Raw genomic sequence first — 14171 nt, 5'->3', positions numbered from 1 at the left:
TGGGAATCTTATTAACTCAGCTTCCACTGTCTGGTTATCATGGAGAAAAATCTGAATTCTCTTTGTCATTGAATGACACATGTTGAATTGTCCTAAGTGAAGAAAAAGATTTAAAAAATGATGGCGGTAAAGTACTTCAGGGTTTTGATGCTTTCAGGGCTGTCTTTGAGTTAGACCTTTTCAAGCAAGACACTTTACAGCGGTGCAAGGGTGTTGTGATAGATCTTTTTGTGTTACAGAAGCATGATGCACTCTAAAAAATGGCTTTAATTTCATTTTAGATTCATTTTAAGTCAGCCATATAGTCATTTTCAAACAATATTTGGGTTAAATAAAACTACCCAGCAGGCTGGGCAAACATTTAACCCAACTGCTGGGTTAAAACAACCCAATCGCTGGGTTTTTACATTTTCAACCCAACTTGGGTTGTTTTTAACCCAGCATTTTTAGAGTGTAGGTGTAAAAAAATTCAACATTAGCAACTGATGTGACTGAAAACAAATTACAGCAATTTTACCTTAAACACCTCTAATTCTTTAAAACTTTCACAGGAGTGTTCTACCCTGATAAGAGAGCAACTAGTAGGAGAAAAGAGCAGCATAGAGTAGCTTCCTCCTGTTCACAAACCACCCACAACTCCTCTGCAGCTCCCTCTTTTGGTTTATACGAGAGTCTGTGCTTGCTATCAACTCATTGTCATAGACCCATATGATAAGCCCCTGCAATGATTGTGATGGTTTAAGTGTTAAACAGCTCTGGAATATCCACTTATCACTTCACCCCAATTAAAAAAAAAAAAAAAAAAAAAAAAAGATTAATTTATTCAACATGTTCAAACATATTCAAATTTGTGAAATCTTCTGCTTCTTCAGTTTCTATTTCATTAATACGGAAGAGGATTAGGGCCAAGCAATAAAAAAAAAAATAAAACCATCTCGAGATTAAAGTTGTTAAAGTTCGAGAAAAAAGTCAAGATACAATGTTGAGAAAAACTGATTAAATTTCGAGAAAAAACTCGAGATAAAATGTTGAGAATAAAGCCATTAACCCTTAAATGCATGACTGTTTCGCCAACCATTCTTACATATTCGGGTCTTTATCGACCCGGATCAATATCTAACACGGAAAGATCTCTACCTGTCGCGATAATATAAAACTCCTGTGATATTAGAGCAACAATTACAGAAGAATAAAATAAAGCATATTTTGTTACCTTTTGGAGCTTGAAAGGGTTCAGTTTGAGCAGATGTTTTATGCCATCACCACTGTCCTCATCAGAGCTAATTTCCCAGTACATTAAGCAAATAATGGGCTAGTTTTATGTTTGAGGTCACAAATATGAGCCCATTCGCGATCTCAAACATATTCTCAAAACTATATAATTTTCAACATCTTCAAAATCAATATTTCGATCGCTAACAGCTTCACCAGATTCATCCAGTGACAGTTACAGTCATATTTGATTGCGTTCAGTACTTGCTCTGCAGTAAATCACTGAGCCATTTCATGATTTTCTTTTTATTTTGTTTTCTGTCTAAATGAGTCGTCACTTCAGCATTGTGTATCAGACATTGCCACCTTGTGGAATAAAGGTGAATTGCATTTATTCCGTCATCTTAGATTCAATTATTGTTGTGCAGAAAAAATATACGCACACTCATACATACCTCGGGTCGTTTGCGACCCTATACATTTTTTTACAAAAAATGAATACAAAAATAGGCATTCTTTTATAATTTTATGATTTTTTATAATGAATTTTATAATGTTATATTCTTTATAATGAATTGATTGAGGAATACCAAGAAGGTTGATGTCTAATTTTAAAAAATGAACGAGGAGGAGGGTAGTGAATGACGTCCCGGGTCACTAAAGACCCAAGGTATGCATTTAAGGGTTAAATTACGAGAAAAAAACTCGTTAAATTTTGAGAAAAAAGTAGAGATAAAATGTTGAGAATAAAGTCATTAAATTACGATAAAAAAAGTAGTTAAATTATGAGAACAAATTCGTTAAATTATGAGAAAAATGTAGGTAAATTTCGAGAAAAAAGTTGAGATAAAATGTTGAGAATAAACTCATTAAATTATGAGAAAAAAGTCATTAAATTACGAGAAAAAAGTCGATATAAAATGTTGACAATAAACTCATTAAATTATGAGAATAAATTCATTAAATTAAGAGAAAAAAGTAATAATTTAACAAATTTGTTCTCGTAATTTAACGACTTTTTTGTCATAATTTAATGAGTTTATTCTCAACATTTTTCTCAAAATTCCTCGAAATTTAACAACTTTAATATCGAGATGGTTTTATTTAGGCATAAATAAAGGCATAAATAAATGGTTTTATAAGGCATGAAAACTCTTTGGTATTTAGTTAAAAATGGTGTCATGTAAAATCCCCATACTAAGCGAGTCATTGAATCATTTACTCAAGTGATATGTTCATTCATTGATCTATTCAGGAATGAAAGATCACTATTGTATGTTGTTTGGATTTGCGTGGTGGTGGTTGGTTGTGCAAAAGGACCTATTAATTGCCATTAAAGTGAAATTACTGAACCTAAACATACAAGCTTGATAAAAATGATAATTTTTTAAGAAATATTTTAGATGACACTTAGAGGCTTTTGCATCTGAAGTCTCCATATATATATAGACTGATGAAAATACCGCAAGTTATGCCAGCTATGTATATTGTTATTCACTGTGCTGTAATTTTCTGGCTAGCTCACTGTGCTCTATAATTATATATGTTTCTTTAATGTTTCATTATTTTCATAGTCATGTACATTACTTGATATATATATAAAAAACAGCATGTTTATCAAATTTGGTATTTATGTAGTTCCTAATACTGGCATGGGCATTTAAAGTTCTGTCCAGCAAAAGCCTTTGTAAGAAACATTAATCTATTACAAAGACTTCAGGGGTTTGATTAAATTTTGTGAGACTAGAAATTCAGTTGAGACTAAAATATGAAAACTGAATTACGTTGTTTGCATATGAATTTGGCTCTTTGTTTGAAAATCTAAATTTACAAAATGGAAAAATAGTTGCCCTACCAAAGGCACAATTGCATTTGGATTTATTTAGCCTAATTACAGGTGTTTCGATATGACAAATGTCATACAGGCCTCTTAGCATGACTAAAAGGCATACATTATGCTCGTTACTTTTCTGTCTGTGTATCTCTCTCTGAAGATGTCCCAGGGCCACCACTATTTTCATTATAGACCGTCATTAATATTCATGTACTTAATTGACAAGGACATTGACATATTGATGTCCTCCAGCAGTACATCTCATCTGCAATGTTACAAAACAAGATCTAAAGTTCAAGGTCTTTTATGTGTATCAAAAGCTCAGCTGAATCAAAACATTACGGGGGTACAGATGTTCAAATGTTGAGTTTTTATGTTCATTGTATATATAAAGACTGCCTATAGAGAAATAATTTTCTCTGTTTGTTTTTACAGAGTTTTCATTCCAGCTTCCATTTTAGAGTTTTTTTTGCAGCGTCTGTCAGTGAAGGTCAAAGAACAATGCAGCATCTTTTTCAAGAATCAATATGAGCATTCATCAAAAACCTTGGCAACCTCTTGACTCAAAAACCATACTGGGACCACTCAAAACGGCGCAGAGACAACGATAACATCATTTTGACTCTCTTTAAGGCTTTTATTCACTTTCAGTCTTATGTATTCTCTCTTAGTTGGGATTTTATGATTTTATGATTTTTTTGACTTGTTTCTTGTTCACTTGTGTTACAAAGTGTTGTCTTGTCGACTTTCTGTGCCGAATGTAAGTTAGGGAGATCTGCCTTGAAATATTGATACATATTGATTTCAGAAAGTACACTCTTAAAAAATAACTAAATAGAACCCTTTTTGACTCTATGTCAAAAAAGGTTCTATTTAAGAAGAAATATCTTAAATGATTGCATAATACTTTCATGTTTAACATGTCATTTCAGTTGTTCAAGTGATAAAGTAAAAATTAATTAAAACAGTATTAACCCATTTTAGCCCACTGGCAACGATAGTTGCCGCAGTGTATAATTGCCATTTTCCTTTTTTAAGTATTTTTCTAGATGTTATCCAAGTTTTATGTCTCAATGACATACAATCAACTTCCTACCCCTACTTCCAGGAAGCAAGGCATATATATATATATATATATATATATATATATATATATATATATATATATATATATATATATATATATATATATATATATATATATATATATATATATATATATATGTACATAATCATGAAGGTCTCTAGAATCATCCAAACAGGACAAATCTTACAAGAGATCTATAGTTTTTGGCATACTTAGTCAAAAGTCCAAGCGGCAACATAGTTGCCGGTGGGCAAATGACTTGTAAGTATATATACAGTATCATGGGGAAATAGGGTATAATGTGGATAGGTTCATAAATCAAGGTTATTGGTCTTGTTTTGTGCTTTTTGCTTTCATAATATTCCACCTAAAACATACACAACAAACAACACAAAAAATAATGGGTTAAAAACAACCCATGTTGGGTTGAAAATGGACAAACCCAGCAATTAGGTTGTTAACCCAGCGTTTGGGTTAAATGTTTGCCCAAACGTGCTGGGCAGTTTTATTTAAACTATTGTTTAAAAATGACTATATGGCTGGCTTAAAATGAACCCAAAATAAAAAAAAATAATTAAAAAATTAAAAAAATTACTAGATGCAACAATAATAATCAAAAGACGAACATTTATTAATAAGCAATTTAATAAATGTCTATTGTTTAATTATTATTACTTAACTTATTAATAAATGCTCATTTATTAAACATTAAATAAATGTTGATTTCCAACATACTTTGGGTTCATGTTAAGCAAGCAATACAGTAATTGTTAAACAATAGTTGAGTTAAGTAAAACTACCCAGCAGGTTGGGCAAACATTTAACCCAATCACTGGGTTAAAACATTGAGGGCGTGCATACAACATGCCCACTGGCAACTGGCAATTGCCACACATTAAAATATGATTTTCAAGAAGAAAAAAAAAAAAAAAAGAAAAAAAAAACTTGGGGAAAATAAATGCAGAACATGTTCACATAGGACACTATTAACATGACTATATGCATGAAACCATTCAGAAAAATTTGGGAACAAATGGGTTAAGTGAAATGATCCCATGATGGGAACCCGTAAAAGGTTCTATGAGGTGCCTTACAGAACCCTTTAAGAGTCTAGAAACTGAGATTAAAACCTTACATACAATTTTGAACATAGAACTATTTTAATTCTGAAAAAGATATATAGCATAAACCACGAATCACAAAAACCTTCAGTTTAGCTATCAATATCGGCCTTGCTTATATATAAATAATAATTGGTATCGCTCACCCAGCTGTGTTATTTCCTCATGTCTTTTTGCTTCTAAAGGCCTGTTGACTTTTTATTTCTGTGATTTATACAGTATGCATGGGCGTAAAAAAAAAAAAAAAAATCATGATGCAGCAGATTTGAATTTCTTTGGCATCAAGTACAGGCCATGTATTCCCAGTATTTATGATTGAAGAAAAGTTGTCTTTTCATGAATATGCATGGCTCATTTAAATATGCATATCTGCAACCTGATGAAATGAAGTTTGAAGTCGGCATGGAAATTCACCCTATCTATTTTACATCTTATTGTCATAACTGGAACTTTCCAGTGAAAATGAGAGATTTCTCTTTTGTGATGTATGCATGACTGACAAACACTCATTTTGTCTGGTTTAACCCCGCCCTGCAACCTTGTGTTCATCTGCCTCCACATCGCATCTGTAATGTTGTAGCATTTCAAGAAATGTATTGTATTATTGTATTATAGCTGAAGATTCTACAGACAATAAGTATATAATGAAACATGGCTATTGCTAAACAAGGGAATAACACAGCAAATTTAAATAATGATTTATTGTTTCATTAGAGTACTGCTGTAATTACTTTTGGTTATTTGCTCACACTGTGTTAGGGTCTTCCAGTTATTATTTGGATAGAAATTTGCGTATCCAATTTTGTTGCTGTTGTTGTTGTTTTCTTTCTATCCTTTTCCTTTCATTGTCTTTATTTTATGGCTGTGATGAAAAAAAAAAAAAAAAGTAATGGCCATTAGTACACACATGCTTTGAAAAATTGCCAGACCACAAGACTGATGAATTAAACTTTCGGATTAATTCAAAAAGAAATCTGAGTCTTTTAAGACTTGGTCCATTTCCAGCACCACTGACAAATTTGTTCCATGCTATATTTATTGCCTCGTGTTTTGGATAATGGCTAGCACTAGATAGACCACATGGGGAGACATAGCAGCTCTTAATCAAGAATGAACAATGCATTGATGGCAAGGTACTGTCCGAGGACTATTCATCAAACTTGCATCTGATGATCAAATGCTGGCCTTTCCATCTGCCTCAGGAATTTTTCATCGTTAATTTGCTTGCTATTTACATTCTACTGAAGGCCAGCAGGAGCGCAGAGGAGGCTCTTCCTCAGTAACACCATCATCAGACTTTAAAACCTTTCACAATTATTTCTGTCATAGCAGGGTTCATCCAAGAGATGCTATTATATAAATGTTTTTTAAATGTTAAATGTTCATCTTTTTTTGGTATATGGTTGGTCACATGCAAATAGTTTTGGAAACTTTTTAAAAATGGCTTTTTTTTTTTTTTTTTTTTTTTTTTTTACACAGCTTTTTCTTTACCCCATTTCCAGACCACCAATCTTGAATAAAAATAAAAAAAAAAAATAAAAAAAATCCAGCATTAAAATTGGTTTTAATTTATGATAATCTGAACAGTGAAATAAACAAGGTATTTCAGTAATTGTGTGAAAATTACTGAAAAATTATTTATTCACTTTTGCACATAAATTATTACTGTTCCTTCACTGTGTATCAGTTAGAAATGTATAGAAAATTAAGAAAATTTGGTAAAATTGTAAATGAATATTGAATATTTTATTGTGTGTCATTTCCAGCTGTAAGCTTGTCAAATTAGCAACACTTGGAGAGGTCAAAATAATCAGAAAGTGGAGCTGAAAAAATAATTCAATGTCACCAATGCATTTTGGCACACAGGCCTTTATCAGGGCTAAAAGACTGCAGGTGCAGAAAGACATTTAAATACAAGCAAAGAGAAAATTCAAAGTTACAAATAACCAGTGTTGGGGTAATGCAAAGTAACTGGAGTTATTTAATCAGAATATCTTTTTCAAGTAATTAGTAAAGTACCACACTTTAAATTTACAACAAAATGTCTGAGTTGCTTTTTTCAAATAAGTACTTTGTTTTCCCATTTATTGACTGACAGCTCTCCTGTCCCCATGTTGAGAGAAATTGTAAGTGCAGAGGCGTTGTGTGTAAATATGATGGTAACTGTAGTTCTAGTCTAAACGTGAGCATTTACTAATCTCACTTGCACAAAAAGTCAGTATTCCTCAAAATGAATAAAAGCAGTAAAATGCAATCTCAGAATATATATATATATATATATATATCTATATCTATATATCTATATATATCTATATATATATATCTATATCTATATATCTATATATATCTATATATATCTATATATATATATATATATATATATATTGTAACAAAGTTCAATGTCAGGAAGGAAGAGGACAGGGTCAGCTTGACTACTGACTGCTTTATTTGGTTTTCAAAAATAACAAAACAGGTGTGCAGACAGGCACAAAACGGTCCAGTACAAACATAAGCAACTCCAGCCAACAATTCCAGCATCCAGGGGGTAAGCAGTCAGTAGTCCTTCTCTCTCTCAGCCACTCCTGTTTCTCCTGGCGTTATATACTCTCTCCACGCCAATTACTGAAACAAGAAACAGGTGTTCGTCATTTGCATTTAACCCACTCACTCAACCGCTCGTCTCCTGCCTCTCTCTCCCGCTGCAGACTTCGCTGAACCACGCCCCCCTCGCCACATACCCCCACCGCCCGACTCAGGCCGGGGAGCCATCCGGCCTGCAGCCCCCCCCCCCCCCATTTCTGGAGAGGAAATCGGCCACAGCCATCTGCTTCAGGATATCGTGTTGCATAATCCACAATGACTAATGCAAAGCGATGTCCTCTAGATGATCGCTCTAATGGCCCGATGAGGTCCATACCAATTCTCTCGAAGGGGACCTGCATTAATGGAAGTGGGCGCAAAGGCGCTTTTGGGGTGGCCGGTGGATTCACCAGCTGACATTCACGACAAGACGCGCACCACCTGCGCACATTCTCATGAATGCCCGGCCAAAAAAATCGGGTCATGAGGCGATTTAGTGTTGTTGCCTGTCCTAAGTGTCCAGCCATAGGATTAGAATGAGCCGCCTGGAAAAGCATTTCCCGGCGGCTCTTTGGAACTAACAACTGGGTTGTATCTTCTTTTGTCTGGGTATCTTGGGTCACCCGATACAACCTATTTTTCACAACTGCAAAATATGGATAGGTAAGCGCGCGTCCAGGCTGGAGAGGCTGACCGTCGATGACTTGGACCTGTTCAAATGCACGTTTCAACGTCTCATCCTGAGACTGCTCCAGGGGAAAATCATCGCGCTCCGAGAGAATTATTCTCTCGATTTCACTCTGTTCCCCTGAAGCAGCACTCAGTGGTCCCCGATCAGTCTCTCCCGCCTGCACCCGCGCCTCCACATCCACCGCATTTTTCCCCCAAGAGGCATCCGTGCATAAATAACCCAATAATTCAGAAAATGCTGGCCAATTTGTTCCCAGAATTAACGGATGCCGGAGGTGCGAATTAACTGCCACCTCAACACTATGTTTTTGTCCCCGGAATTGGATAATGACTGACACTACAGGATATTCCATTATATCCCCGTGCACACACCGCACCTTAACCACGCAGCTTGTATCCAATGCCCCGGATGAAATCAGGCTTTGATGGATCGAGGTTTGGTTACATCCTGAATCCACCAAAGCCTGATAGGTACCCCCCTTGATACTCACAGGTATTTGGTACCAGCCAGCTTGACCGGGGGCAGCCTGCGGGGCGTCCGGGACCCGAACCATTGTCCCAACCTCCATCACCGGGCATTTATCTATGAAATGCTCCGGGTCCCCGCAACGCCAACAGGCCGGCCCAGACCTCCCCGCCGCCCCAGTGGCAGGGGGTGGGGTAAATGATTGGCGTGGAGAAAGCGGAGAAACAGGAGTGGGATCCCGTCCCGTGGAAACCAGTCCCGCCCTCCTGGGCGGGGCACGTGGAGTCCCGGACTGGCTCTGGTCAAACCCGCCCCGCCCCCGGGGCGGGACACGCGGATATCCAGGCGGCCGTGACCTGGGTAAAGGGACAGGATGAGAGAGAGGGACAGAAGATGGAGAGGGAGAGAGAGAAGCAGATGGGAGGGGTTCGCCGACCCCGGGGCACGCCACCATATGGTCCTCCGCGAGATGGATGGCCGAGTCCAGCGACGTGGGGCGGTGGCACTGGACCCACTCGGCTGTCTTCTTCGGTAGCCGAGTGATAAACTGCTCCAGCACCACTCGATCGACGATCTTCTCCACGTCGCTTCCCTCAGCCAACAGCCATTTGCGGCAGGAGTCCCGGAGCTGTTGGGCCATCACGAAGGGTCGGCCGGACTCAGCCAGCTCGAGCGAGCGGAAACGCTGTCGGTGTTCCTCAGGGCTCCGGCCGACCCGCTGGAGGATGGCCCTCTTCAGGTCGTCGAAGACCAGGAGATTCTGGACCGGAAGCTGCTGTGCCGCTATCTGGGACTCCCCGGAGAGCAGCGGGACCAGGCGCATCGGCCACTGGTCCCGCGGCCAGCCTGACAGCTCGGCCGTCTTTTCAAAAAGGTCCAGGAATGCCTCCGGGTCGTCCGCAGATCCCATTTTGTTGAATGGCAGGTGGGCGGGCACAGCGCGATGTTCCGTGGCTTCCGGTCGAACCTCCCGGTCAATCCAGCTCCGGAACCTCTCGCGGTCCTCCTGCTGGGCTTGGACGATGACTTGAAAAGATCTTTCCTGATCTCTCCGCAAGTCCAGCAGGGCCTGATGTTGTTCCTGTTGTAGGCCCGCGAGGCTGCTGATAATCTCCGCAAATGGCATTCCGGAGGACGATTGCATGGCGGCGGCTTTCCTCTCCCTTCCCGGGTTTCGGCACCAGTGTAACAAAGTTCAATGTCAGGAAGGAAGAGGACAGGGTCAGCTTGACTACTGACTGCTTTATTTGGTTTTCAAAAATAACAAAACAGGTGTGCAGACAGGCACAAAACGGTCCAGTACAAACATAAGCAACTCCAGCCAACAATTCCAGCATCCAGGGGGTAAGCAGTCAGTAGTCCTTCTCTCTCTCAGCCACTCCTGTTTCTCCTGGCGTTATATACTCTCTCCACGCCAATTACTGAAACAAGAAACAGGTGTTCGTCATTTGCATTTAACCCACTCACTCAACCGCTCGTCTCCTGCCTCTCTCTCCCGCTGCAGACTTCGCTGAACCACGCCCCCCTCGCCACATATATATATATATATATTAGGAAAAATATATAGAATTAAACATACATGTATGTTCTTTAATGTACTTTAATACACATGTACAGATAAACCAACAAATATATAATTATTGATAAACGTGCATGTTTGGAAAAGTTTCTATTAAAAAAAAAAAAAAAAACTATATTAAAAAGCCAATTCTTCATTCATCCCATAGGAAACAAACTTTTAAATCCAAATTGCCTCTTATCTTTTAGTAAATAAATCAGTATCACCTCCTGGTTTGTCAAATTATGCACAAAGTGGGAAAATATTATTTTAGTGTGTGTATTTATACTTTAGGTCCACAGAAGTGCCCCACTAATCAGTAGCACAACCGAATGTGTAGCTTAAAACGATCATTTGAATGTTCTCATTTATTATGCTGAAATGCCCCCACAAACCCAGTTAAAAATGAAGGCTACAGTAAAAGCGGTTAATACAGGCAAAAACAAAGTGTTCATTGCTGACTTAGTAACACCAAAGGGGTCCTACATGGCATTCAGATACTGATAGAGCAACACTAGGGGAAAAAAAAAGCTTCTTCAGGTTGCTCTGTCTGCAGGTTGCAGTTGTTACCTTTAGATTGTGTTTGAATTTCAGCAGGGGTTGTTCAAGGGGGCTGAGACCTCCTAGTTATCGTTAAAATCAGGCCTATGGGGGGCTACCCAACTGCTCTTTGCAATGTCATTTAAATGTTTTATGGCACCAGAAGGTCAAAACCTCTATGATGTAAGACTGATATCAATAATATTTTGAATTGTCAATTTTAAGTATAACTAAAATAGCCCCATCATTGATATAGTAACAGAAAACTGGTTTAAGGCCCGAGTATACATCATTTTCCATGTTTCGCTCCATCTCACACAGTTGAGCGTGCAAGCCTTTCAAATACTTATTTGAACTTGGCTGCATTTTAATATGCATATCGATTATATAGTAGATGGAAAAAGTGATGTAAAACTGAATTCACAGCAATCATAAAAACGGTATGCGAAAAGTACTGGATGAGCGGAATTCTGATACTGTTTACACTTTGATATCCTCGGGAGAGAATTTGTGTATGGCATGCTTAATTCTGAACCGCGTACTAGCATACTACTTCTACTATTTTTTACCATACTGTGCAGAAATAGTAAGAGTAGTTTGCAGTGCTGAATTCAGCAGCGGTGAGGCGACAACTAATGCTGGTGGTTTGTCGGATGATGATTTGCTGATGACGAAAATGAAGTCAAGCAAGCTCTGTGAGCCAGAGGGAAGTATGCTTTTGCCTTGAGGAAAATAAATCCAGTTTACCATTCAAAAATCAAACTCAAAAGAAAGTCCCGCACACTACCAGAGCTTACAAAATATATTAAAAAAATTGATTTATCACAACGTTTTGGTCCCATAACCTTCATCAGGCAACATGAATTTTTAAAATTATGATTTTAGTTAAAAAAAAATTAAAAAAAAGAAGTATAGATGATACATTAAATTTAATTTTACAATGTTAAATATCAAGGTGAATTAAATTCATACTGTCTCCATCACAAAATATTTGCAGTAGTTTTTCAGATTTTATTTAAAAAAAAATGTGGACAATGGAAATATGATGAATGTAGTATGTCCAGATTGCATTTCATACTGCACATATTCATACTATATAGGACATACTTTTATGGTAGCAAAGTACTGCCTCTCGGGCATCCTGGGCATCATGCAGCTCCAAAGCTGCCAAGCTTTCGATTAAATTTCATATTTGAAATCACCAATGACATCTGACAACAACTGTCTCTTTTTTTTTTTTTTTTTTTTTTCAAACGCTCGAATCATGACAAAAAAACTCTATCAAGTTAATGCGCATGCGCAGACCTAAATGCGCGTCTCTTGTGCCTCATTTCGGAGGCGAGCGTCTGACTGTTTCTATAGAAACCGGTGATTCTAACGGCCGCTGCAGTGACGCGATGACTTTACCAGTCGGCGATTGGCTCTTATTTAGAAGGCGGGACTTATTCCGCCATATTAAGCGTTACACTTTCTCCGATTCAAAACAATACGAGTGACACGTCTTGTGTTATTCTATAGTCTTTGGTATTATTCTTTGGTATTTTCCTCTTTTGATTTAATAACCGCCACACTCTGGTTTATGTCAAAGATGATCATGTTCACCAGCATTATTTTAAAATAAGACAATCGTGTACTTCATTGGAGACATTTGTTTAAAAATAAAAAAGAAATCAAAGCTTTTTAATGTAATAGACTTTATATAAAAAGCAGTATGAACAAGTATAAACCCCCTTTTTCTTTTTACTTTTACATAAAAAAAAGGACCCCATATTTCATTCATACTTACATTTGAGGAATGAATGTATTGCTTGCCAAAAATATAAACAGTGCTTTAGCAACACTGAAAAACATACGATCTCATAAGATATCAGCTCATTAACAAATTTAGGAAGAAACTAACACTTAGATTCCTTTCCTTTCGACATGTTTTTTTTTTTTTTTTTTTTTTTTTTTTGAATGTGCTGCTGTGTAACTACTTTCCACCAAAACCTTAACAAACTTATTTGACAAACCTACTTGTTATATTGCCAGACAGAATCTTGTTAAGACAAGATTCTTGGCTGCCAAGAACAATCTGAAAACAGACAAAGAAAAAACAGGAATCTATGCAACACTATGAATTACTGAAACACACATGCTAACAATGAAAGAACTGAGAACACAACTTTTAACTTGAAATAGAATTTTGCTTTTTAAGAAGTTGTTTTTCTTTATTCTGGTCCATTCAAAGGAGTGACTAAGTGTAAGACACAGCAGGAAGTGAGCGAGAAACAGATTTTAAGAATGATTCCAAGCCCCCTTCTTCTGATTTTTGGCAAATCAGATGAGAATGTTGGCTGGAGTTCTGCACCTAAACAGATTCTAAAAGAAGGAATGGAATTAAAGGTGGGAGACCATCACTGTGAACCCTGCTTTCATCACTTTAAACTACTCTTCAAATGGAGAAGAAAAAACCTCTCCTGGAGAGAAAAACATATTATAAGCATGTAGTGTTTTCCACCAAACAGACTTTAATAGATCATAATATTGTTTATCATAATAAATGTCTGTTTCACAGAACTTTCTTTTTTGATGCTCATAGCTTTAGTTTAGAGCATTCATGCTGTGTGTAAACAGTTCAGTGCTTGGTAGCAGAAATGTAGGTGCGTTTTATAATATTATTTATTTTAACATTAAAGCTGCAGTCAGTATGTTGTGCCTCTTTGTCGCTATCTCTGTTTGAAACCTACAATTGCAGTTATTTGCAGAATTATCATTTTTACGTGGGTTGTGCACGGCACGGCTCCTCAGCGTGAATGCATCTAATGTTTTGAGGAGTATGTGTGGGCTGTCAGTCACCATACCGGTGTGGATACTGTACCACAGATTCTACGTCTTGGAAGTATGACCAAAATAAGAATTTTCACCAGAAAATGTCATCTGAACAAGTAACATGTCTGCCACTTTTGTTCTGACCAACTGAGAAAAAAAAAGCATTACAATAAATCACGCTACCAATGGTGATTAAAGGATAAGTCCACTTTTAAATAAACTTTTCCTGATAATTTACTCACCCCATGTCATCCAAGATGTTCACGTCTTTC

The 14171-nt window shown here is 37.3% G+C and overlaps 1 protein-coding gene across 1 annotated transcript in view; it reads right to left on the bottom strand.

The window, feature by feature from the left end:
• The window catches only part of LOC137030297 (uncharacterized), a 29792-nt gene extending 19295 nt beyond the window's left edge, over positions 1-10497 (bottom strand). The window contains exons 1-2 of the mRNA XM_067400561.1: positions 10298-10497; positions 8073-10153 (exon numbers count right to left, since the gene is read on the bottom strand). Coding sequence (XP_067256662.1) covers positions 8073-10153; positions 10298-10299 — 2083 coding nt within the window. The 5' untranslated portion in view covers positions 10300-10497. The remainder of the gene's footprint in view (positions 1-8072; positions 10154-10297) is intronic.
• Positions 10498-14171: the final 3674 nt, after the last annotated feature.

This window comes from Chanodichthys erythropterus, chromosome 1, assembly GCF_024489055.1.
Source record: "Chanodichthys erythropterus isolate Z2021 chromosome 1, ASM2448905v1, whole genome shotgun sequence".
NCBI classification, from domain to species: domain Eukaryota; kingdom Metazoa; phylum Chordata; class Actinopteri; order Cypriniformes; family Xenocyprididae; genus Chanodichthys; species Chanodichthys erythropterus.
Note: the sequence above shows the minus strand (reverse complement) of the source record. Positions and strands in the feature narration are given on the sequence as shown.